This window comes from Aegilops tauschii, chromosome 2, assembly GCF_002575655.3.
Source record: "Aegilops tauschii subsp. strangulata cultivar AL8/78 chromosome 2, Aet v6.0, whole genome shotgun sequence".
Taxonomy (NCBI): domain Eukaryota; kingdom Viridiplantae; phylum Streptophyta; class Magnoliopsida; order Poales; family Poaceae; genus Aegilops; species Aegilops tauschii.
The window spans coordinates 12,449,282-12,474,538 of record NC_053036.3 but is presented as its reverse complement, the minus strand read 5'-3'; the positions used below and the strand labels follow the sequence as shown (position 1 = coordinate 12,474,538).

The window sequence follows — 25,257 nt, the reverse complement described above, 5'->3', positions numbered from 1 at the left end:
AAAGTCCACTGAATCTAACCAACAATCCAGACAGCAACAGCAGTACACCAGTTGTCAAACAAAGGCAAATTAATCTAACATATGGACATGGTTGCAAAATAAAACGATTTACTCCTTACTAGTTGCCTAGTGATCGAATCGTGAGGCCAGCTTCCCAATAGTACAGACTACGGAACCTGAGACGTTCTCTCTCGCGACCGTGTCACCCCCCCGCGGGCGACCGGCCGCGCGTCGGGCCTCCTCCCTCCAGGCTCCCCCCCCCCCCCCCCCTTCTTCCTTCTCGCCGCTGTCGCCGGCGCCCGCGGCCGGCTTGGCCCTGGGGCTGCTGGTGGCGGCGGCCTCCTGGCCCTTCCCCTCCCGGTCGCTCTCCGGCGCGGGCGGAGCAGCTCCGGGGGGTGCATCTAGGCGGCGGCGGTCTGGCGTGGCGGCGGGGCTCCGTGGCGCATGCAGGCGAGCTTCTGGGCGACGGCGCCGCCGTTTGTGGCGGGGCGACGCGGCGGCCGGATCTGGCGTCGTCCGCTCGGCCCAGATCTGGGCCCGTTGGGACCCATCTGGGCCTGGGCGGGCCGGCGGCGGGGATGGCTCCGGTGTGGCTTCTAGGAGGCGGGGGAGATGGGACGCGTGGCTGGGTGCCGGCAGCGACGACGCCGGCCAGCTGCATCGCGGCCGGCGGGGCTTAATGGGCCCGCTTCGGGCCTGGCTGGGCCAGGGGTGGCCCGGCATGCCCCGTTGCCGCGTCCGGACGGCTACCGCGATGGTGCCGGAGGCACGGGCCTCCCGCACGACGGCGGTGGAGGTGGTTCCCTCCCGCTCGGCGTCGATGTTGCTGCTCCCGTCGTGATGAGCTTCTCTCCGGTCCTCTTGGCCTCGTGGTGGTGTTCGTAGTGTGGCAGCGTGGGTGGCGGCGCTACTGTGTTGGCGCATGGTGATGGGCGGCGGTTGGGTGGTCGGCTCCGTTCGGTTGGGCGGTTGGGGTTGGAATGCGGGAGAAATCCCTGCCGGCTTCGGCCCCGACGCGGTGACACCTGCGGGTGCCACCATTCCTCCCTGGAGGGTGTCGGTGGTATCCACCCCCCACCTCCCTCCGCGTGCCCGGGGAAACCTGAGGACTCGTCCGGGCAGCAGCGTCGTTGGCGTCGCATTGGTACGCGGCGGATCGGAGCCTCGGTCTGTGGTGTTTTGTTTCCGGTGGGCGCCGCGGTGGCGGGTCATCCGCGCTTTGCCAGGCTGCCGTCGTTGGCGTTTGTTTCTTCTTCTTTTTCTCTTGGTGTGTTGTGCTGCTCGCCACAACGTTTTCTGTATTCGGTGTTGGTTGCTTTGGAATACAAAGCGGGGGAAACCCTTTTTCGGTAGTTGCCTAGTTGCTTCTGCATTGACTTGACTGGCGTGTATGTAAACTTTCGATTTGTTGATCACGTCCACTCCCATCCTTTGCCGAAGACCGAGCAAGGCCCTGATGGAGCTCCGCTAATTAATTATATCAACCACAGGTATTGACGGGTTCTTTATTAGTGATTATTGCACCACATTTTCTGTTAGGAACTAGTGCAAGTTTGACATTATGCCTATCTTGTTGTCCATTGAATCTAACCACCAAACATGAAAATCGCAGGAGTAAACTAACTGTCAGACAAAGGCAAGTTGGCTGTACCGCCGTTAACTTGGCTCCTGTGTAAGTAAGATTTCTATTTGTTAGTAATCTCATGTGCATTCCTTCCATCCCTAACTGAAGACTGATCAAGGCGCCGATCGAGCTGCTAATTCTAGCAACCACAGTTGTTGATGAGGACAAAAAGTAGCGATAGCGACCGATGTAGTGGTGCTTCTTTCGGAAACAAATTAAATGGTATACTTTTTGTGTCATATAACTCATATTTCATAGGTTAAATTGATGATCTAGAAATACACGTCGTCGATAAAAAAACAGCTATCTAAGTTAACCCATGTTGCCATTAACATAGGGCAATAGGTTATACCTAAGCGATAGATCTGGCACCCGGCTGACACGTGGACATGTTAGGTGATCGTCGCCGTGAATGAGGCTCCCAGCCCATGATCGGTCAGGGGTGCACCGGCGGCTCCCCGTCCGCAGCAATGACGGCGGCAGCCACCTCTTTTCATCCGAGAACACTTGGGCAATGGCCTCGGCGTTACCGTGGATGCTGCAGGTTCACACCGGTGTGAAATGGCAGCGGCTAGTTCCGCACCGCGGCACGACCGGCCTCCTGATGGTCACGGTGATGGTCTTTGGTGGGCATACGCCCCACCCATTTGCTAGTTCTATTCTGGCCTATTGTGGAGAATTGTCAAGCGTGACGCTTGGAAGATCTGTTACCAAGATGATGTTTTGAACACACTTCATGTCCGAGGTGAAAACCCTTGTTCCGACATTTGCTAGTCGGGCTCAGCAACGGCAAATTTGTGTCGTTATCTTGTTGAATTTGTTTTCCCTGAGACGATGGCAGCGTTAGGGCATTTATATCTTCTTGAAGTCGTTGCTGTGGAAATAGTTGACATAGTCCTAGATGTTAAATTCATATCTTGTAATGGCTCTCTCGTAGTTGCCTTTTCTATGTTCTTCACTTGTTGATGACTTTGGCATTGTTGCATTGCATAAACTTTAATAAAGATGACTGTGTGCATCAATATATGCAGAGGCCAGTGGGTCCAGCCTCCTTTTCTAAAAAAAATAGGTCCTTACAAGGTGTGGGTCTGGTACAAGTATAGTTTGCATTTTACTTGCTAAATATAACTTTTTCGACTTGCATTACTCATAGATCCTAACACAAAAGACCCAGAAAGAGCAGTATAGCTATCATGAGTATTTGCTAATTTCATCCCTAATGGGCGACATTTTTGTTTTGACCCCTCGCGGTGATCATTCTTGTGAGGCCTCGTCGTTGTCCTCGCCGGTCATCAATGGCGCATTTACAACAATTGATGAGACCTGGCCTCCGTGCTCTTCAAGTGGGAACTCCAAGTCTCCGACCGGGCATCGGATAAGAGCATCTCCAACCGCGCCCCCAACAGGCCCCCTCCCAGCCACTTTTTCGGCGTCGGTGCCAAAAAAATGCCCCAGTCGCGCCCCCAGGACGCCGAAAAGCGCCGGTTCGGCCCTTTTTTCCGCCCGGCGGTCACAGGCCGAACCCGGCGCACTGGTGGGGCACTTGGGGGCTCCGGTGCAAGGGAAAAGCGCGGCTAGCCCACACCGTCAGGTGAACAGTCAAGATTTTCTTCCCCGACTGGCCTCCCGCCCCGCGCGCCCTCGGCCGCCACTAGCTATATCCCGGTGCCGCCCGCCGCCCTTCACCGCTAGATAGCCATTCCCCGCCGGAAAAATAGCAGAGGTTCGCCGCGGCAGTCCCTCCAACAGCAGCGGGGTGTTTCTGACCGCGGAGGGGCAGTTTAGCGGTGGGTACACGCCCACCGGGCGCAAGGTGTTCGGCGATTTGCCTGCCTCAGCGATGGACTTGGGTGACGAGGAAGCGCTCGCCGCGCTGCTGGAGGAGGAAGCCGAGGCCGACGTCCAGGAAGAAGAACATCTCATGGTGCTCGCCGCCCTCGCCCAGCTGCTGGCGAGCAATGAAAAGCCACGGCGAGGTGGCTCAGCGCCGGGGCGGGTGAAAGCAAAGAACCGTCATCGTCTCGAAGGCTACTGCATGCTCTACTTCGACTACTTCGCCGATGCTCCACTTCACGGCGAGAAAAAATTTTGGCGCCATTATCGGATGAGCCGAAAGCTCTTCCTCAGGATTGTGAATTCCATCCGGGAGTTCGACAACTACTTCAAGTGCAAGATGGATTGCAGCGGCAAACTTGGATTCACCTCGATCCAGAAGTGCACGACAGCGATGAGGATGCTTGCATACGGAGCTCCCGGTGATTCACTCGACAACTATGGGCGCATGGCCGAGTCCACCAGCAAAGAGTGTTTCTGCAAGTTCTGTCGGGCAGTGGTGGTAGTGTTTGGACCGCAGTACTTGAGAACACCCAATGCGGAAGACACTTCTCGGATCCTAGCACAGAATGCAGCAAGAGGATTTCCTGGGATGCTTGGAAGCATCAACTGTATGCATTGGAAATGGAAGAATTGCCCATTTGCTTGGCAGGGGATGTACAAAGGCGCCAAAGGGGGTTGCAGTGTGGTACTTGAGGCGGTGGCCACACAGGACCTCTGGATTTGGCACTCCTTCTTTGGTATGCCAGGAACTCACAATGACATCAACGTGTTGCAGTGCTCTCCTGTCTTTGCCAAGCTTGTTGAAGGTCATTGTCCTCCGGTGAACTTCGAGATCAATGGGCGGCATTACAACAAGGGGTACTATCTAGCTGATGGCATCTATCTGAGATGGTCGACATTTGTGAAGACCATCTCAAACCCTGTGGCAGGAGGCAAGAAAGCCTGGTTTGTGAAGATTCAGGAGGCTTGCAGGAAGGATGTCGAGCGGGCATTTGGTGTGCTCCAATCTCGATTTCCTGTTGTCCTGTACCCCGCTCATACCTGGTCGAAAGATCAAATGTGGGAGATCATGACTTGCTGTGTCATCTTGCACAACATGATCATCGAAAGCGAGCAAGAAGACCCCGTGTTTGACACTAAACCATACTACAGGCAAGGCCCTCTAGCCGAAGTTGATCACCAGCTACCGGCAACCTGGACTGCCTACCTCAGTATGCGTCAGGAGATCCGAGACCCACAGGTGCATCATCAGCTGCAGCATGATCTGGTGGAGCATCTATGGAGGCTCAAGGGCGACGCCTAGCTCGACGTGTGATGAAATATGAGTTTTTATTTGTTGAACTATAGAATTTGTATTGAACTATTTGTTGTTGTACTATTTTGTATTTTGTTGAAGTATTTGATTTTTCTGTGATGAAATATGTGATAAAAAATATTTAAATGTTCATAATTCAAAGCAGAGCCACGGCGAACCACGCCGAATATGGACTATTTTCGCCCATATAGGCCCTTTATTCGCCGAAAGTGGGCCGAAATGTGGGCCAATTTCGGCGCCTGGGGGCGACCTGGGGCGACGGCTGGGCGCAAAACCGCCCCCAGCGCGGATTTAGCGCCGGCTCGCCCCAGGATCGATTTTTATGCATCCTGAAAGGCCAACGGCTGGAGATGCTCTAAACAAGCAGGACACGAAGCCGCTGCTATTGCGTCCTAATCAGCGGCGCCATCGTCGCTGCAGTCCCTTCAGGGTGCCCTCGCTACTTGTGCCTGCGTGGCTTGTGTGCAGAGGCCGCAGCCGCCGACTTGATCGCCGGAAAAGCAATCGATTGATAACATATGTACTAGTGCATCCGGACATGATCAATCGATCTTTTCTAAATGGTGATTTCCTCGGCCAAAAATACCGTCCGGCAAGGATCCATGAATTATGTACAATCGTCTCCATTGCATCTCATGTCCGCCGAAAAGTTTCTCTGCAGTCCCGTCAGAGCAGGAGAATAAAAGACACGGATTTCTCAATGCGTGTAGAGTTTTTGTATTTATTTTGTATGTCTTCCAATTTTACCCCTTGAACAAAATATATTACTGTTTTTTTCTAGTAGTATTGGTGGATCTGGTCCATTGAATGACTGGAAATGGACGGCTCATATTATTTTGATGTACTGTAAAAGGTCTCTAGATTTTTGAATATAAGTAGGCCAAACAAGTTATGAACGCATTGCTTACTATCAAGGGCCATCAGTTTTGAACTTTTTATGGATGCAATATATATGGTTATTGTGGTAGTCGTCAAACCTACAAATAAGTTTTGGTGAAGTTATACTTTTCAAACTTCCATGACCCATAATCACAAAGTCAGCACACACCAGAGACCTAGAGGGGGAGCATGATTTAATATTTCTTTGTCAAGTTGACCTGTGGAAGTTTTGTCTTGACCGAGCCGTGTGTAGCTATCAAAGAAATGAAGGCAATTAATCACCTTGAACAAGTCGTACCAACAAGCTAGTTGGCTGTCATATAAGTGCCTCCAAATGCGCGCGGCAAAGCTGGCAAACTCACATAGTAACAGAAGTAGAAGAGCAGCAATAGAGTGAAGAATCGAGCGAGATGGCGAACTGCTTCGGCGAAGTGGTCGACGACGAGAGGCTGAACAAAATGGAGAGGTACATGGGTAAGCCAAAGTCACGCCAAGACAGAGCAAGAGAGGCCTGGAATCAGATCAGCAAGGACGACAAGGACGCCAACGCTACCAGGTACGTCGAAGGTCTCAAGTCCATGTATGGCAATGGACAGTCCACACTGTGCCTTGTGTATAATGCGACGGGTGACACCCTCCGCAAAGTCGACAACCACGACTGGTATGGTTATATCGGCAGCGCTCCCTACCCCGACGAGATCGGCAATGGCCAGTGGGCTGCCTTCCATCACGTCCACCGGGCTGGCGAGCCGTCGGGTTCCGTAGGCGCTGTTGTGTACCGTGGGAAGAATGGCGAAGGGGAGCAGAAGGACTATCTTGTTGCATGGAGTACTCCATGGGGCATGTGGTACCGCAACAAGGTAATACTAAGAGTAGTTAATCATTCCAACTTAATTACTCCGTTAGATTTGTTGTAGTATAACACATATAGTATATTTTAATTGTCAAAGTTTTCCCTAAGTTTCTCCTAAGAACATATACAAGCTCAAGAACATATTGTCAACATACGAAACCAATGGATTTTCTGTCATAAAGCTCATGTATAAATGGATAATTATTCCTCAAAGTTCAAACACGTATGAGCAATTGAAATATGTCCCAATATTTTTGGTACAACCCGGACCAAAAGGGAGTCATATTAAGCTAACAACCCTATGATAATACTACTTCAATGGTTACTCATGGGATAATGACATTTTATTAATCAATTCATATGCAGGCTTATTGCGAGATCGGTGCCGTCAATTGCTACCAAAATCTTTGGGCTGGTATGTACAATAGAGTGGCCAATTCTGATTATTCTTCGAGTGCTAGATCCAACGGGTGCGAGATTGATGCAAGAATTGAAACAGGCGATAGCCCGAAATTTACTGCAAAAATCACCGTCCGCTGACCAGTCATATACAGCAATTGTGTGCCATGCGCCGGCTCTATGGATGGCACTTCGATTTAGTTGGAGGATGGCGTTTGTTTGTATCATTAATTCCTGTAGTTCCGAATAAACGGCACTGAACCTATTTGCACATTTTCATCTATTCAGTATCATAATTTCAGTTTGATTTATTATGGACTAGCTAATTGTCCGTATGTTGTAATGGGACACAAATATATACGCAATCATCATTATTTACTGTCATTTTCTTGTTATGTGATTACGTATCAAAAATAGACTTCAACTCCCAACTGAATCGGATTGGCTTAATAAACATGATTTATTTATAGTACACCAATAAGACTTGGGGCTGTTGAGGCGAATTTCAAGAAAGACCAGTGGAACGGGTTATTTGAAAAAACAGATTTGATAGGGCGAAATCAAAACGGGAAGTGGAGGAGGGGATGATGTAAGTACAGGGGGCGGATCAATAACCAATCTACTGTGCGTACGATTCTTATATATGTAGGATTTAATACGATTACTAATCAAGTGGCCGGCTGCAGTCCACTTCTACGCATGGGCGGCTAGATATGTCATACAAAAATCGGATGCATGGCATCGTACACATAGCAGCACTCGACCAATAATGCTAGACCTATAAAAAAACTACAATGTTTTTTTTTTGCGGTGTAAAAAACGACAATGTTTATACCTAACTTTCCACATTATAACTCTCTCTCTACCTCGAATTCAACTGGTGTGGCCACTTCATCCACCTATTACCAATCATAATCCTGCACATCAGCTTATTTCTGGAAAAAAAAAATTGTAAACGTAGCATTACTCGGTGGCAGATGAAGGAGCAAAACACCCCAGCGTGGAAGAGGGAACGTTCTTTCTCTTTTACTTGGGATGACACGCGAACAAATAAGACGCCAACCTGCCATTGCGAGGATATCTGACACACGAATAAATGAAATATATCAACCTGTGACTGTGAGGATGTCTCCCCAAATATTGTAGCCGGTCCTGTTTGGCAAGCTTTAGCAGTGAACCGCAGGACCATGCCGCCACAAGAAAACCTAACCACACCGCCATCTGCGCGACCCCTCCTTCTGCCCCCTCGCTATCGTCGGCTGACGTCGCCGGCCAAAGCCCGCAGGCGACCGGTGGCGGTGGGATCCTATTCTCTTGCGACGACGCTGGGGATTTAGCGGGTGGATCTCACGGTGGTGTGTGCTCATCCTGCTCGACGGGTTTAACATCCCGGCACGTCTGCGGCTGCCAGTTGTGCTCGAACGTCCGGTGGCCATCACAGTGCACTCAACTCATGTCGGTGCCGACTCGCCGGCTGCAGGGTGTTCTCGCGGGTATGACTTGGGTTGTACCTAACGATGCAACCATCCTCGGCTACGGAGCGCCTCTCCATGCTACATGGTGACTAATGGGTGCCACGGGTAGTGGATCTTGGCATCGATTTGCTCAGAGTCGATCCGGCTACATCAACGTATCTGTTCTGGCTGGGGGACGTTGTGGGCCTCTCCTTCACCTTTTGTCTATGGTAGTGGTCTGAGACAGAGGTCGGATCTGATGTCGGACGACCACAACTTCGGTGTCGTCCATGGCCGACCAGGCATGGTTGCCCTATTTCATATTTTGGATGGCTTTGGTGATGGTGATCCAAATTGGACTGGCAAAGTTGTGGTTGCTGCAGACTGTGCTTTCACAAGGGCGGGGTCTCAAAAGGTCTTTGGGACGGTTCATCTCTCCAGATTCGATGTTTGACTTTGACTGTGAGATGCAAACTATAGACGGTAACTTGATGCAGAGGGATAGTTGTGCAGTGGCGGTGGTGGCACATATCTTGTAGCTAGTAGGATCTTAGATAACTAGTGGTGACAACACATGATTGACCTCGATGGTGGTGCTACGAGCACCTGGTGTCATGCTCTAGGGTGAAAGCCTATGTCTGACCCCAGTTAGTTACACATGACAATGAATGTTTTTTTACGTCGTTACCTTGTTGAAGGAGGCTGATTGTTTGGGGTGAAAACCTAGATTGTAGCCTTGGTGTTTCATCTGGTGATGGTGGCACCTAAGCATTGCTCCCTTCCTGAAGGCGTTGTTGTTGAAGAACCTCGTCGTCCGTATAGTGTTATGAGATGATTGGTGCGGATATGGTCATTGCTTTGCCGGTAGCAGATCTGATCGCTTTAAGAATTATTTTTATGTTTTTCCTCGCCTACGCATAACTTTCGTATTAAATGATTTTGCTAGTTGATGGGGTGTCTTTTGTGTGGGTTGGTGTTGGTTGTGTGATCCTAACTATGCAGAGGACAAATGTGTCGTGATTGTGTTACGCATCATCTTGATGCTGCATTTAGACCCAATAAAATTCAGGCTTTGTTGAAAAGGGAGAGACTTAGAATAGTTTTCAGAGTTGGTCACACGTGGACTTAATTTTTGCGTGTTAGCTAGGGTATATATCTTCGGTGGAGTTTTGCTTTATCAGACTGGTAGGAGAATGGAGGTGCCCTTCGAAAAGGGAATCCATGCACATAGGGGAGTGAAACCAGATAACCAATTTCATTATGCTAAGAAGGATGGTCCCAAATCAATATAAGCTGTTAACTTCTAATGATCCGATGCCTAATACTACTGTTACTTTTGTTAAGCGGCCAATTTTTTAATTTACCATGGTCAAGTTGGAGGTAAAAGGGGCAGAAGCCCTCTAGGCAGGGCATGGACTAAAAGAACAGAAGAGCTCAATCACCTGATGCGTCCAAGGCGGCAGTGCAAGTGGTCGCTGGAATCGTCCTTTTTTCCGCTCTCCGACGGCCCTCCATTCTACGCACCACATCGCGAGGAACGGCTGCCTCCGCCCAGTTGGTGTGCAGAGCCACCCCGAAGCCCGAACAACAGGTGCGCTTCGCTTCCCAGTAGCGTATTCAGAATTTTTCCCAATGTGCCTATTACTCCAAACTACTGGCAACTATTTGTCCAAGAAACTTAGCTGCATTTCAATATGCATGTTGTACAATGGATACTCACTGCTTATTCTGAAAGATATATGAAATTGCAGATGATGTCATGCTAGATCCAGCTGTAATCAAGCCTTGTTTCAGTCAACTGTATACTAATTTAAATGGGGTTGCGTCCTGCCATATGCATCTCAATTCTCAACCATGGGTGCCGGGTCCATCCTAGTTCTTAAGGCCCCCCTTGCAATGGTCAACAACTTCGGCAAACTACACGGGGTTGATGAGCATGCCGTTCTTGCTGCCGACACTTTCTAATGGTTATGCTAGCTGTGAAAATATTAAGATTTGTTTCATCTAATGCAACATTCTCTTTCTTTTTCCCTGCGAGGAGAAACCATAACATGGACTGTAGATGCATTTATTGGAAGAAATTACAAATGGTTTATGGACATGTTTACAAGGCACTATTTCAGACGTACATATGGATAGAGCCATTTGGAAAATAAAATGATTAACTTACCAACCGCTCCCAGCTGGCGCACCCACTGATCGCTGCAACTGCTCCCCAACTTGGCTGCCATATAAGTATTAGCTCTGCATTAGTCAACCGTGTAAATTAAGCCGTTGCCACGACGTGATCTGCACCTCAACAACTGGGGCTTCTTCCATCTTAAGCTAAAGACCAAGCTAGCAGTGCATTCTCCTTCTACTGCATCAACCCGGCAAGTTTACAAGCAACATCCTTTCTTGCTGCGGGCCTGTTTCTGCAAGGTTGGTACGTTTGCTATTGCTCTCTTTCGAGTCTAGCTAGTGCTTCTTTAGCAACCTGCTAGATAATCCAATGCCTACGTGATGTACACAGATCTGTGTTTTACTTCCAAATCTGCACTTCCTCTACATGTAAGTCACCATATTTATATGGTAATTTGGTGTGGTGTTATATTATGAATAGGTCCGATTTGGGCAAGCTCCACTTTTCTGTTGGCATGGGTCGACAAGGGACACGAACACTTTAGTTGGCTTTAAATGTTTTAATGCTTATTCTAGCTGTAAAATATAAGCATGCAATTTCTTTCATTTACCAGTTTCTTTGTGTTCTTCTAGCAGGAGAAACAGTAACATGGACCATGCAAGTGTGTTGCCGACGATTATGGCTTACCATTTATTGGAAGTGATGACAAATTATTTCTCTGAGGATCGGGAGCTTGGTAGAGGCACATTTGGAGAAGTTTATATGGTATGCTTAATATTGTTTCCAGTAACCGTTTTATACACTTAGAGAGGGGCAGTGTTAATATTGTTTCTAGTAACCGTTTATACATTTAGAAAGGGGCAGTGCTAGGCACCGGCATACCGGGCCAATTTTCGGCCGGTCACCTAGCAGCCATCCAATTGGGGCACCCGTAACCGTCCGATTCGTCATCTCCCTCCATCCACACTTCTTCTTCCTCCATATGGGGCAACCCCAGCACACCTCCCCCTGCCGCATTGAGCTCGCTATGCTCCCCTCCCTCCCCCCCCCCCCCCCCCCCCCCCGAGCTCGTCGTGCGCCCTGTAGAGCTCGCAGATCTCGAAGCACAGTCGGTTGCTGCTTCACTGTAGCCCCCCCCCCCTCTCAAGATGGCAATGGGGCCCCGAAATCCGCATCACCGTGGGTTTTTACCTTTGTAATATTCTTCTGTTTTTCTTTGAAAAGCTGCCGTTTTCCCCGACGGCTCGCGGGATGGGTTCCCCGCGGGTTCAGAAAACCCGACGGGTTTAGGGGATGGGTAAAAAATTAGCCCCACGCACGATGATGGGGACGGGGATGGGTTTGCAGTTTTCTCGCAGGGACGGGTTTGGGCAAGCAAAACCAATGGGTTTTGTTCCCGTTGCCATCTTGAGCCTCCCCCTCCCCCGCCCGGATCCGGCCGCCGCCCTCACAGCAAAAAACATCGTCATCATAGCAAAAACTAATAGATTGCAAACCTCACCGGTGCCGCTCGCCGGTGGCACGGTATGCGTCCGCCTATTACAGCCTCCCTCTCTCCCCCTAGATGCAGCTCCCATGTAGCAAAAAAAATGTTGATGGAAGCTTTTGCGGTTGCTGGTTGAAACAAAATAAAGCCTCCGCCACTTGCTCTAGTGGATGAAGCTAAAACAGATGATGTTTCTACCTCAGGGCTTCACGGGCTGTAGCAAAACAAACTGCCGGTTCCAGCTCCGGCGTGTACCGGTGGCAAGCAAAAAAATGCTCTATTAGTTGTAGCAAAACCAAATGACGGTTCCAGCTCGAGCGTCGGCCGATGACAGCAAAAGTACTTGCTGGTTGTAGCAAAGCGATCTGCCAATTCCACCTCCGGGTGTCGGTCGGTGGCAGCAAAATTTCACACTGGTTGTAGCAAAATTATCCGCTGGTGGTAGCTTTTCCTATGGCGGTTGCAGCGAAAATGGCGCCACTGTCACGGGGGTCGCAGCTCTGCCGTGATGGATGTAGCAAAAAAATGAGTTGTAGTAGCAAAAACTGATGGCGATTGTAGCAAATTGCGCGCCGCCACGTCCTCGCCGCGCCGCGCTCACCGCGCTCGCCGTCCATGGTCGCAACTCTCCCTGACACTGGTTGTAACTTCCTCTGACACTGGTTGCAGCTCCTAGGCTCTCCACCTCCATGTCGGTCGTAGGCTCGCAGCTCTCATGGTTACCGGCGGCAGCGACATATCCGCCTACGCGCGGCATGGTCGACGCCTCCCATGGCGGCAACCCCTGCGTTAAGGCCCGAGAAAAGGATAAAGTATAGGAGAGGGGGCGGTCGTGCGAGCCCCACCACGTACACACATCTTGCGCAGGGGGTTGGTTCGTAGGTGTTGGAACCGGCGTGGCCCACGAGCTGGCTGAAAGTTTGGCCGGCCTGTAAGCGCGAAGGGTTTACCTTTAGAGAAGGCGGCCATGCAACACTTGTGAGTTGAAGCACACTACCACTGGTAAGAGGTCATCTTTGGAGGGGAGGGGACCTGGCACTGGTAACTAGGTCGCCAGTTGCGGGTGCAATGTAGCGCGTGCCACTAACATTGTCAGGAAGGCAAAACAAATTTGCTGCAACGGCACTGCCATGGCAGTGTTCATACACACCACTTTTAAAGTTATAAATTGATATATTTATATAATTCTTAACATAACTGAAATAGGCTTAATTCATTATATGGAAACAAACGACAAACTAACTAACACTTCAAATTTGTTCCACTTAACAAACAAACATCAATGTATCACATCCATCTTAACAAACTAACTAACAGTTCATCAGCTTACATATTCATGACTTGGACCTTATTCCTAATGTGGTCAATGACACCCATCATCTGCAAGTCATTGCGGCTAGGGTTCCTTATTGTGATTATCAGGGGTGTGTAAAACCTTAGTCTTCTCTTTCCCGCCCAGCCGGCCTTATAGAATGATATGTGTATGTCTGTTTCCGTCTTGTACTGAACGTTGGTGATATGCCCTTCTGCTCCATGGCGTACTCTAGCTCTGCCGACGGCAGGGATGTCCTGGCCGGAAAACATCTTCATGAGTAATTTCTAAGATCCCCGTGATTAAAAGCAAATAGAGCATGCAATGTTATACATCTCGCCATATAGTATTATGAACAAGAAAGATGGAAGAATACAAAACATACCATGATGTGTTTGATGATGTTGGTCTTAGTTAAACAGTGCACAAAGGACCTCCCAAAGTGGTGCACACTTGATGGTAGCATCGCGGCCACATTGATGGTCTCATCCAGCAAGTTTCTTCATCCATTGAGAGAAAATTGCAGAATTGAATGGACCGTAATTGTAATCATCTTCGCTATCCTCATCATCCTGGCTATTCTCATCATCCTGCTTGTCCTCTCATCTTGGTTGCCATCATCATCCTGGCTATAGTGACTATCCTCGTCATCCTGGCTATTCTCGTCATCCTGCTTGTCCTCTCATCTTGGTTGCCATCATCATCCTGGCTATAGTGACTATCCTCGTCATCCTGGTCAACCTCATCATATTCGTCAAATTCATCATCCTGGATAGACAAATAGAGTCCTTGACCTATTGACTAGTCCTTTCAAGGAAAAGGCTATGTACTCTCCCATGATTACCTTATTTTTTGAAATGTACTACTTTCATCCAACGTCACCTATGATGGTTCTATCCTTTTCTTTACCCACTTGGACTTCGAATGTGGGCTCCTTATCATCCTCAAAGTGAAAAGTGTCACCGGTTAAGTTGTTGAAATCCACCCTTACAGTGCATCGGATAAACTATGCAACAATAAAGAGAAATGTAGTTAATAATTAATGATAAAGACAGCAAAAGAACTACGCAAATGGTTAGAATTGAATGCTAAAGTTAAAGACCGTCACCACTGATATTTTGAATCCCTCCTTCAAGAAAATCCCGAATTGTACAACAGTTAGCAAACTACCCATGCATGGACTTTTGCAGGCACGGAAGATCTTACACGCCATGATTTCTATGAATCATTCTGATGCACTTATCAATTGTAAATAGTTGACAGGAATACTAGCTTATGAAAGTAATAATGAGAAGAGGCTGGTGGCTATAAAAAGGCTCAAAAATCGACGGAAAAAATCAGCATGACCTCTGCTAAATAAGTGAACATATTGAGTGTCAAAAATTTGGCGAAAGGGAATTAGTCTATGTTTCACCAATACGCTGGCACTCATTTTGAATCCCTGCAAATAACATACAACATTCACAACTTGCTACCCAAATGCACATGTCATATGTAAGCAAATTAATGTATTTGATCTTTTTTTATATTACATCATTAAAGAAAATACTCCAACTCAACTTGTTTCTCTTATCAAAAGTCTATGGAAAAAAACCGGAAATCATGTACTACAACATCGAAGATATTACAATGCCACTCTAATAGTTGAACAACTATTTTAAAGATCAAGTAATAGAACAAGTTACACTTACTATTTGAATGCTACTTCCCACTGCGTTGCAAAAACATATCAAAGGAGCAATTGAACCTGATAAACTAATTGAATCTAAAAAGTATCTAGATGTAAACCCTACCTACAGTATCTAGGTTCAAACCCTACCTACAGAATCCATTAGCAAACCCTACCTACTAATTGAATCTGACAAATTACACTAACTATTGCATTATTGTAGCCCTACCTACTAATTTAATCTAACAAACTAATTGAATATAGAGGCAATGGCAGACGGGATGGGAATTGTGTTAGCGAAGGTTACCATCTTGCCAACGGCTTCGGCGGACGAAAGCGAAGGGAAGGATTGCGGCTCCGACAGTCGCAGCGGCAGATGGCGTGGAAGGCGGCTCCGACAGTCGAACGTTGAGGCGGACAGGATGGGTGGCGGATCCGATGGCCGGATGTCGAGGCTGATCGAGGGGGAGAGGAGAAGAAGTGGCCAAGACAAAGAAGTGTAAATGGATAACTACCGGGCAAAGGAATGCAAAAAGTGGTGGTATGTACAGCGACTACAGTGGAGGGCACTAGAAAACGATCACCACAACTTAGTTAGATAGTAGTGGCGGGCGGTTGATAGGTTTTTTGTTAGCACAAAAATGTATTTTTCTATATTAATTCATGTTCAAACTTTTTCCATGATTAAAACGCAATATTGGAGTCCCCATGCGCTAATGTGGCCATTTTTCGAGTTGGTTTGCTATTTCGAAACATTAACTGTTTTTCCGGTCACTAAAAAAGGCAAAAAGCTTTCAGCATACCATCGAGCTGCGAAAGAGATGAAACTTGCCATGTTTTATTCATTGGACCACTGTAGGGTGTGGTAAAAATTTGAGAGCATTATGGAAAAAACTTGCCGCACCTCGTGTACAAACCGGACACTCTGCCCCGAAGTGTCGGGGTTTCGAGCGGAAACCGCCGGCTTAATTACAGAAACAACTCAATTTTTCAAAATAATTTGAACTTTATTTTTTTAATTTGAGTAATACATACCATGTAGAGCCCCATGCTCAGATTTGGCCACTCTTTGAGTTGGCCTGCAATTTTTTGGATATTAACTGATTTTTCGGCCACTAAAAAGGCAAATGATTTCAGCATGCAAACGAGTTCTGAAAGTGATGAAACCTGGCATGGTGTATTCATTATGCCCCTGTAGGTTGTGGCAAAAAGTTTGAGAGCATTACGGCAAAACTTACTGCATCTTATACAAACCAGACACTCTCCCCCAAGGTCTCAAGGTTTCGAAAGAAAGCTGCCTTCTTACACAAACAACTGCATTGTTTAAACTTATGTGAACTTAAAAGTTTTTCTATGATTAATACATACCATCCAAAGCCTCATGCTCAAATTTTGCCACTTTTTTTATTTGCCCGCTATTTGTAAGTGATTAACTAATTTTCTGACCACACTAAAAAGGGCAAAACGCTCTTTGGTAGGAAATAGCATGCAAACGGTCTCCCAAAGGGATGAAACTTTTCATGGTGTACTCATTGGACCTTTGTATAGAGTGTGGTAAAATTTGAGAGAATTACGAAATGAACTTGATGAACCTCGTGTACAAACAAGACACTCTCTCCCGAAGTGTAAGGGTTTCGAACGAAAACTGCGACCTTACACAAACAATTCCATTTTTTTAATCATTTGAACTTCAAGCTTTTTCTATGATTAACACATACCATCCAAAGCCCCATGCTCAAATTTGGTCACTTTTTGGGTCGACCTGCTATTTTTTAGGCATTAACAGGTTTTCCGACCACTAAAAATGGCAGAAAGCTCTTCGGTAGGAAATAGCGTGTAAACGAGCTCCGAAATGGATGAAACTTGGCATGCTGTATTCATTGGACCCTTGTAGGGAATGGTAAAAATTTGAGAGAGTTACGGAAAAAACATGATGCACCTCATGTACAAATCGGTCACTCTTTCCCGAAGTGTTAGACTTTCGAACAGAAACCGCCGCCTTACACAAACAACTCTATTTTTTAAATCATTTGAACTTAAAAAATTTTCTATGATTAATACATACCATCCAAAGCCACATGCTCTAATTTGGCCACTTTTTGAGTTGGTCTGCTATTTTCGTGCAATAATAGAGTTTTCGGCCACTAAAAGGGACAAAATGCTCTTTGGTAGAAAATAGCATGCAAACGAACTCGGAAAGGGATGAAACTTGACATGGTGTATTTATTGGACCCTTGTAGGGTGTGGTAAAAAATTGAGTTCATTATGGTAAGAAATTGAAGCACCTCGCGTACAAACTTGACACTCTCCCCCGAAGTGTCATGGTTTCGAACAGAAACCTCAGCCTTACATAATTTGAACTGTGGCGGCAATCTTTTACCCGCCACTTCTACTTTTTCAAAAAAGCACTCGCGGGTACCTAACTGCGCCCGCCACTAATTTGTGCCCACCTATAAGCCTTTTCCCGGTAGTGTATTGATCTTGATAATTGTTTATTTGCATACTAGCTTCTGAACTGTTCTGTGCAATTTTGTCATACAACAAAATACTGATAGCTTAGAGGATTTGGATCACCTATTATTCAACAAGTACTGTTTTCTACTTTTCCATTGTTGCATATATCGCTACAAAATAGAAGAAATTAAACCATGGATGTGTGATATTGGATAGGGATTGCATACCGATGGGCAAAGGATTGCTGTGAAGATCCTTCGTCCCATGCTTCACAACCTTGATGATACACAATTCGAGCAGGAGTATCACAACCTTGAAAGTCTCCAACACCAGAATATTGTGCGCTTAGTTGGCTATTGCAATGAAACTAGACGGGAATTCGTGTCATTTGAAGGAAGAACGGCACTTAGTGAAAGGACACACAGGGCACTTTGCTTTGAATATATGCAAAATGGAAGCCTGGACAATCATCTTTCTGGTATGTTGCATGCCTTTGTACTTGTATTAGTAGGTATAGTGTGATAATCTTAATATATACATTTCCGATGGTCTTTGTTCATTGCTACAGATGAATCTAGCGGACATGACTGGCACACACGCTATGCAATAATTAAAGGAATTGCGAAAGGGTTGAAATACCTTCATGTGGAATTCACACCCCCTATGTTTCATTTGGATTTAAAACCAGCCAATGTATTGCTGGATGAGAACTGGGTGGCGAAAATTGGGGATTTTGGATTGTCAAGGTTCATGCAAAATGAGCAAACGCATATCACAACAAGTTCTATAGGAACAATGTAAGCTGAATTCTTCATGTCAACTGAATCTTTCTGTATTCAAGGAATTATACATTCATTACACGCATAGTATGCTTCATAGTAACATATATGATGTGTTCATGCAGTGGTTACTTACCGCCAGAATATATAGATGGGGGAGTAATTTCAAATAAGTTTGACATATTCAGCTTGGGTGTTATTATGATAAAGGTAATGGCAGGACGTACGGGCTACTCACAAAGTGTTGAAATGTCTTCCCTGGAATTCATTGATCTTGTAAGAAACTGTTGCCTTTGTCGAGATCTGCTGTGTATCTTTCAGAAAAGATTTTTTTTAATGAAATATCATTTACATTCAAAATAACCAGGTATCCGGGAATTGGAGGAATCGTCTGCAAGCAGCTTTAATGGATCCGATAGAGCCATACTGTGAACAAATAAGGAGATGCATCACAATAGCTTTAGCTTGTGTTGAACCCGACCGACACCGAGGGCCTACTATAGGGTATATCTTGAATGAGTTGAATCAGACAGAGACAATGGGTCGGTTTCCCGACGTATCGCCAAGTGACCCAGGGTCATCGATGAACCAGGTGTGATGATCAGTGAGTAATGGCACGATGCAAGCATTGTGCCAATAACCATAAATTATTTGAATATGAGATAATTTATCTTAGAAATTCTAGTAGGGTGGGAATATATGCAACATATAGAATACATGCATTTGAAAAGCTCATTTAAAAAAATAATTAAATTCGAAACAGAATCCGGGATTCAAACGATGCCCCTTTCCCTAGTCCCGACAAAATGTTGTTGTCATATAACTGTTTCCCAACGTGCAGGAAACCAGGCAAACTGACATTACAGAAGTAGAAGAAAATCGGGAGAGGGAAGAACTGAGCCGGATAGAGAATCTCTTTGGTGAAGTAGTCGACAACTACAAGTTGGATCAAATGGCAAGTTACATGGGCAAATCCAAGACACGGGATGACCGAGTACGAGAGGCCTGCATCCTGGTGGAGGAGGACAACAAGGATGCCAAGGCTACGAGGTATGTGGACGGCCTCAAGACCATGCATGGCAATGGCGATGGTCAGTCCACGCTGTGCCTTGTGTATAACGCGACCGGCGGCACCCTCCACCACGTCCTCCAGCACGACTGGTCTGGTCATATTGGCAGGGCTCCCTGCCCTGCCTTGATCGGCAACGGCCAGTGGGCTGCCTTTCATCACGTTGCCCAGCCCGGCGAGCCAGATTCGCTGGCGGCGGTCGTCTACCGCGGGAAGAACAAAGATGGCGACGAACATGATTACTCCCTCCGTTTTAAAATAGATGACCCAATTTTATACTAAAGTTAGTATAAAGTTGGGTCATTTATTTTGGAACGGAGGGAGTACTTGCTTGCGTGGTGTACACCGTCGAGTTGGTGGCAGCACAACAAGGTACGTGCATCCTAAGTCCTAATTAACCAGTCCTGGTTGTCCCAACTCAACTGATCTTGACAATCTAATAACGTGCATATGTATATACACAGGCGTATTGCGACGTCAGTGGTGCCGACTATTTCAACAATCGTTGGGCTGATATGCACAGCAAACTGAGCAAATCCGATTACTCTTCGGACGCCATATGCGGTGGGTGTTATATTGAAGCAAAAATTGGAGGGGGCAATAGTCCTAAGTTTACTGCAAGAATCACCTCCGTGGACGGACATCGCCAGCATTGGCAACCAGTAACGTTTGCCGAAGCTGCCGAAGTCGTTGGGGAACGGACGGATGATGGTATTATGTCACTCTAATAATTCCAACATAAAGAAATAACCCACTCAGTCATCGTATGGATCGGTCCATCACCTTCTTCGACATTGACACAGTGTCGGTACATTATGACTTTACTGTTGTCATTATGTTTTTTCTTTATTTAAGTTAGACTGTTGGTATTGTACTATTGTGTATGTTACGTGTGTAACATAGCCGCCGCCTCCTCCTCTTTCACAAAAAAGCTAGGGTTTCTGCCTCCCGCCGCCGCCGTCGCAGGCCCGCCTCCTCTCCGATGGCCCTAGCGCCATGAAGGCGCGTTGGATCTCGGCAAGGGCTGGCGGGAGGGCTCCGTTTTTGTCGTTTCTTCCAGTTTTGTTAGGGTTTGTGTCCTGCTCAGGAAGACGAGACGGGGGCGGCTCCCTGAAGATGAAATAAAGGTCTCCCTGCCTAGCCCCCATTCCGGCGGTGCGTCTAGCATTGTTGGTGGGCGTGTGGAGGTGTGTCTCCGGCGGATCTATCTTTGATGGATTTGCTCGGATCTCGTCGTTGTTCGTCTACGTTCATGTGTTTTTGGATTGGATCTTTCTGATCTACGCTATTCTTCATCTGCGGCGGTTGCTGTTCTGGTGCGCTGGTGCTACGGGGCCTTAGCACGACGACTTTCCGACTGTCTACTACAATAAGTTGTGCCCGACTCCGGCGATGGAGGGGCGATGACGGCGGCGCGCCTTCGGCTCGCTTCAGTGCTGGTAGTCGTCGTTAGGTGGTCTACGGATCTGGATGTAATTTCTATTATTTCTAGTATTCGTTATAATTAAAAATGAATAGATCGGAAATTTTCTCACAAAAAAAAGTATGTGCATCTTACCTGTGTAGAGACCACGTTTCACTACTCATGCTTTCTATTTTCTTGATGCTACATTTTGAGTAAATAAACCGTCATTTTTTTGAAGAAAAAAAATCATCACACGGATGTGGAAATGCGTAGATATTATGGATTTTAATGTAATTCATCTGATCCAAGCAAGGAACTGCATGCAAATCTTCATCTCGCTGATGTCCACAGGAAGGAGTGCTGAAATACAATGATGTTGGGGAACTGTGTCCGCCATTAGCGACGAATAAGACCTCCCAGGTGTCGGGGGGTTGTCGGCCTCGGTCCCTGTGTTCAATTACTTCTTGCCCCCGCCCATCTCCAGGAGCGCAGGGAGGCTCATCCTCGGCGTTGACGCCCCCGCCGTCAGCCAACCTCGACGAGCCATCCATCGGCAAGGCCATGTCCTTGAGGAGCACCAGGAGCACGACGCCTCCCATTCCCGTGCCTGGCGATGTCAGTGGCGGCGAGGATACTAGCAGCGGTGGGGAGCACAAGCAGCAAGATGGTGGGGAGTAAGTGCGGCGGCGAGCATGAGCACGAGCACACTCGCCACAATTTGTTCTTCCAATTACGGGCGGACCACACCGGAGGCCCCCAACCCTAGATCTCGCTCGTCCTCCCGTGTCTCGCTCTCAGGGGCGGCACCAGAGGCCCCCAACAATAGATCTCGAGCGCCTCCATCCAATTTCGCTCCTCCCCGCCGTCACCGGTGGCGGCGGGCCTCCCCTGCCAAAGGTAGCGGGTGTGGTTGGCGGCGGCGATCTTCCCTGAAACAACGCCCACCCCCCCCCCCCCCTCCCTCGCGTCGCCCTCTCGAGGGCGACCAACCTCCCCGTCCGCCCCCCCCCCCCCTCGATTCCTTCCCTCGCCGCCGCCGGAGACGGGCGCCGGGTCCCCCGCGCAGCCGCCTATGAGGGTGGCGGCGAGGCCCTCGACCGCGACGCCGCTCGGGCTCGGGCCTAGGGTTTGAGGCGGCGGCCTCTGCTGGGGAAGGCGTCGTCGTCCTGGCGGCGGGCGGCGCTCGCCGGTGTTGAGGGCCGCCTCTACTCGGCCGCGCGGGCGGCGAGTTGGCGGTGGATGCGGGCGCCGCGTGGAGGGATCTCCTGCTGCTCTCCTTCGCCAGATCTGAAGACGGCGCCCCCGTGTTGCTGCTTCGTCCTCGTCAGTCCGGCCGGATCCGGTGGCTGACTGCGCGGATGTGGGGTTGGGAGCTCTGGATCGGAGTAATTTCTTGGCCGGCTGAGGCGGCCACGACGCCGGCGGCGCTCCAGGCGCTGTTTCCTTCTTGAAGGCGGCTTCGAGATCCAGCTTCCTCCCCCTGCATCCGGGTGAAAACCCACAACTTTGGTTGGGCGGCGGCGGTGCCCGGCTCTGTCACCTTCTTGAAGGCGCCGTTTTGGGTCCGCGGGGAGGTGGGACAGCTGCAGCGCATTCTTGGTGTTCTTGATGGCGGCGGTTCTTTCTTCAGTGGTGTCGCTTCGCCATGGCGGTCGGCTTCCTCTTCATGTCAACGTGCCCTGCTCGCCGTGTGGTCCGGTCTGTCCGGCGGGTCGACGCCCTCGGCCTGGGCGAGAGGGGATAGTGGTCCCCTCTACGGCGACTTGGACGCGTCGGCGGCTGAGGGATGGTGTCCTTGGCGAGGTCCGGCTCTCGTGGTGACTGTGGTGCTCAACTCTTCGCCGTGTCTTTCTGGGGTGCTCCCGTTCAAAGGCTAGTGTCTTCAGCGTGCCTCTTGCTGTAGGCTGCGGTTGGTGTTTCCGGTAGCTGCTTGGCTGGTGGTCGCGCTCGGTGCCTCTTTCTTCTTGCTTGCTCTAGAGGGAGCAAGCCCCATTTCCTGTGGCGCGACCCCATCAAGCTCTTTGTTTGGCCCCAAGCTGTAGCCTTTCTTTTTTGACCGTAGTATTTTAGCCTTCCTTCAGCGCCATGTATCTGCTGCTTTGTTTATGTTTGTTGTACCTTGTTGTAATCCTGGCCGGTTGATGGCTTTGTTAATTCAAAGCTAGACAAGGTTCGAGGCTATTCTCGGGCTCGGCCTGTGCCTTTCCTCTAAAAGACGATCAATCCGATGGTGCAGCTCACCCAGGCGACGGCTGATCCGTCGATGTGCACCCCTGCATGTCTAGCCTGATTGTTTTGGTGCACCGTCGGCCGGTGCGAGGTGGACTGATCATGTGCGATGGCACCCAAGGCCTTGGTTGTGCGTCGTCCTATGCTACCTCCGTTGTGGGGTTGCCCCGGCTCTCGTCGGCAGCGGATCCATGCGTGGCGGGACAACATGGTGTACTGGAGCTGACCTCCGATGCCTCTCGCTGCATGGCTGGGCCTGAAGCCCCTTGGTTGATCTGGCCATGCCGCCGGCGGTCAATCTGGTCTAGCCCTCCGTCACCAGCTCAGATGTGGGTCTAATCTGATGATCACTCATGGGCTAGTCAGATTGCAAATTGTAGTGGCCATCAAAGAGTTTGCATGAGGATTCCTCTCCTCAGATCTGGTGGCTGCTACCGACGGCATGTCCTAGCGAGGTAGCGAGATGCAACCCGAAGACTCCGTTGTGTATTTTGGCAGCTCTTACTCTGGTCAGTTTGCCTTCGACGGTGAGGTGCAATTCATGGATGATGACTTGACGCAGAAGGTATGGTTGTGCGGCAGCTGCGATGCGATTTCTAGCCCAACGCATGTAGCTGCTCGGATTGTGAAAAAGTGGCGGCGATAACACAAGATTGACTTCGATTTGGTGGTACTTCTTGAGTATCCTGTCTTGAGCTCCGGGGTGAAATACCTAGGTAACCCGTTTGGTTGTACCTGGCAATGGTGATGTTTTTGCGTCGTAACCTTGTTGAAGGCATTGCTCGGATATGCTCGGACTTGTTCTTCAGGGTGAAAACCTAGAATCTGGCCTTTGGCGGTTGGATCAGGCGACGGCGACGTTTGAGCATCGCTCCTCCTTGAAGGCATTGATGTTGAAGAACACCGTTGTTCTTGTGATGTCAAAAGATGGTTGGTGCGGATAAGGTCATTGTTGTAGACTTGTAGTTTGTCGACCACTATTTTGATCTCGTTAGGGATTGTTTTTCCTCTCGCTTTGACATAGATTTGGTCTTACATGACTTTGCTCTTTGCCTGCATGTTTTTGGTGTGTGTGTTGATGTTGGCTGTGTGCATCCTATCTATGCAGAGGCCGGGTGTATACTCATGGTGTCTGTATCCGCTTGATGCTTCATTTTGAGTCAATAAAATCCACTCTTTATCGGAAAAAACAGCAAGCGGACCACACACATAATTAAAACGTTCAATAAACGTCGTTGTTATATGCGAGATGTTACAGTGTCACGTTAGCCTGATGGAGGGGCCTCACATGTTGGAAAAGTCAGCAAGACCGTCCTACACCGTTGATCAGTGGTTTATGAAAAAGATTATTGTAGATGATGCTTTTGCCAAAAATATATTTCCTCCAAACCTTAGCCCTCAACGTGGTTGCTTTGTACAAGTAACACCTGGTCTTTTTTGTATAGAACGAACTGCTTTATTCTCATAAGAACGATACAACTGCAGCTTTCCATAACAGGCTTTGCAAGACAGAAAAATAACAACCCGGTCCTACACTGACGACTTGATGTAGACGAGAACCCGCACGAAGAAGAGTATCGCTGCAGCAAGGAACCAACTGTGCCGCCACGAGGACTCCGCCAAGGGAATCCTCGAGGCTTCCTAAGATGCTTGAGCCACCCGGGATGTCCGGGATCAAGACCGATGAACGCATGTTGGCCATGACGGCAAATTCCTTAGATCAGGGAGATCTCCATTTGCGAAGAAAGAAAACATCGTCCGCAAGAGTGGGAAGGAAGGAAGCTGCCTCCAAAAAACAGAGCTATAATTATTGACAATGGCTCCACCTCTGCCTCTCCCTCCCTCTCCTAGCCCTGCGGCGGGCGCTACTCTAGCCCCGTCGGCCACCACGCCACGGTTCGCCCATCCTAACTCCTTCCCCTTCCCCGCGTCAATGCGCCTGGCCATCTCCGGGCTCGTCCTGTAGTGCTGCGGCTCGGCTCAGGGCCATTCATTTCTCTGCATCGGGCAGGAGCGGATCTAATACCGCTGGATCCACCACTGGCTCGCCGGCTGCGCATTCACTGCCTGTGCCGGCCTACGCTGGTCTCCTGCGGTCTATCATCTGCATCCCTCCCTCGTCCACATTTATCGCCACCAGAGAAGCCTCGCCAGCCCCAACGGGAAGATCTGAGCTCCCCCCTCCGCCCCCTCCTGTGCCCGCGCCTGCCCCTTGCCCGGTATGGCTACTCGTCCAATCGAGGAAGCGGCGGCGTGCACCGCCCGTACCATCTTCGTCCGACGGGCGTTACTCACCGCTGCGCTCCGAGGCAGAGCGCGTAATGGCGGAGAGATGCCGCGCGGCCTATTTGAAGCGATTCCGGGGCCGCTGC

General features: G+C 48.9%; 2 protein-coding genes and 1 long non-coding RNA gene across 3 annotated transcripts; all 3 read left to right on the top strand.

Annotated features, from left to right (window-relative positions):
- Window positions 1–280: 280 nt before the first annotated feature.
- LOC141041912 (uncharacterized) lies at window positions 281–1,851 on the top strand. The gene is made up of 2 exons (XR_012203689.1): window positions 281–1,490; window positions 1,613–1,851. It is a non-coding gene; the product is annotated as an uncharacterized lncRNA (long non-coding RNA).
- A 4,081-nt stretch (window positions 1,852–5,932) lies between these two features.
- LOC109773753 (23 kDa jasmonate-induced protein) lies at window positions 5,933–7,857 on the top strand. The gene is made up of 2 exons (XM_020332466.4): window positions 5,933–6,514; window positions 6,874–7,857. The coding sequence occupies exons 1-2, from the start codon at window positions 6,065–6,067 to the stop codon at window positions 7,045–7,047; spliced, it is 624 nt and encodes a 207-aa protein (XP_020188055.1). The 5' UTR covers window positions 5,933–6,064; the 3' UTR covers window positions 7,048–7,857.
- Window positions 7,858–15,218: 7,361 nt separating this feature from the next.
- On the top strand, window positions 15,219–19,533 carry LOC120973312 (probable LRR receptor-like serine/threonine-protein kinase At2g28960). The gene is made up of 6 exons (XM_073509487.1): window positions 15,219–15,446; window positions 17,620–17,881; window positions 17,972–18,200; window positions 18,308–18,392; window positions 18,550–18,774; window positions 19,024–19,533. Exons 1-6 carry the CDS (start codon window positions 15,219–15,221, stop codon window positions 19,531–19,533), a joined length of 1,539 nt encoding a protein of 512 aa, XP_073365588.1.
- The last annotated feature ends 5,724 nt before the right edge of the window (window positions 19,534–25,257 follow it).

What these genes read in the sequence shown, in the direction of transcription:
- LOC120973312 (XM_073509487.1), top strand. Translation starts at nt 15,219, where the DNA reads ATGGCAGACGGGATGGGAATTGTGTTAGCGAAGGTTACCATCTTGCCA. An exon ending in CCTGGACAATCATCTTTCTG is followed by an intron (nt 17,882 to 17,971) that starts GTATGTTGCATG and finishes TCATTGCTACAG; the next exon opens with ATGAATCTAGCGGACATGAC. An exon ending in TGGGTGTTATTATGATAAAG is followed by an intron (nt 18,393 to 18,549) that starts GTAATGGCAGGA and finishes CAAAATAACCAG; the next exon opens with GTATCCGGGAATTGGAGGAA.
- LOC109773753 (XM_020332466.4), top strand. Translation starts at nt 6,065, where the DNA reads ATGGCGAACTGCTTCGGCGAAGTGGTCGACGACGAGAGGCTGAACAAA. An exon ending in GCATGTGGTACCGCAACAAG is followed by an intron (nt 6,515 to 6,873) that starts GTAATACTAAGA and finishes ATTCATATGCAG; the next exon opens with GCTTATTGCGAGATCGGTGC.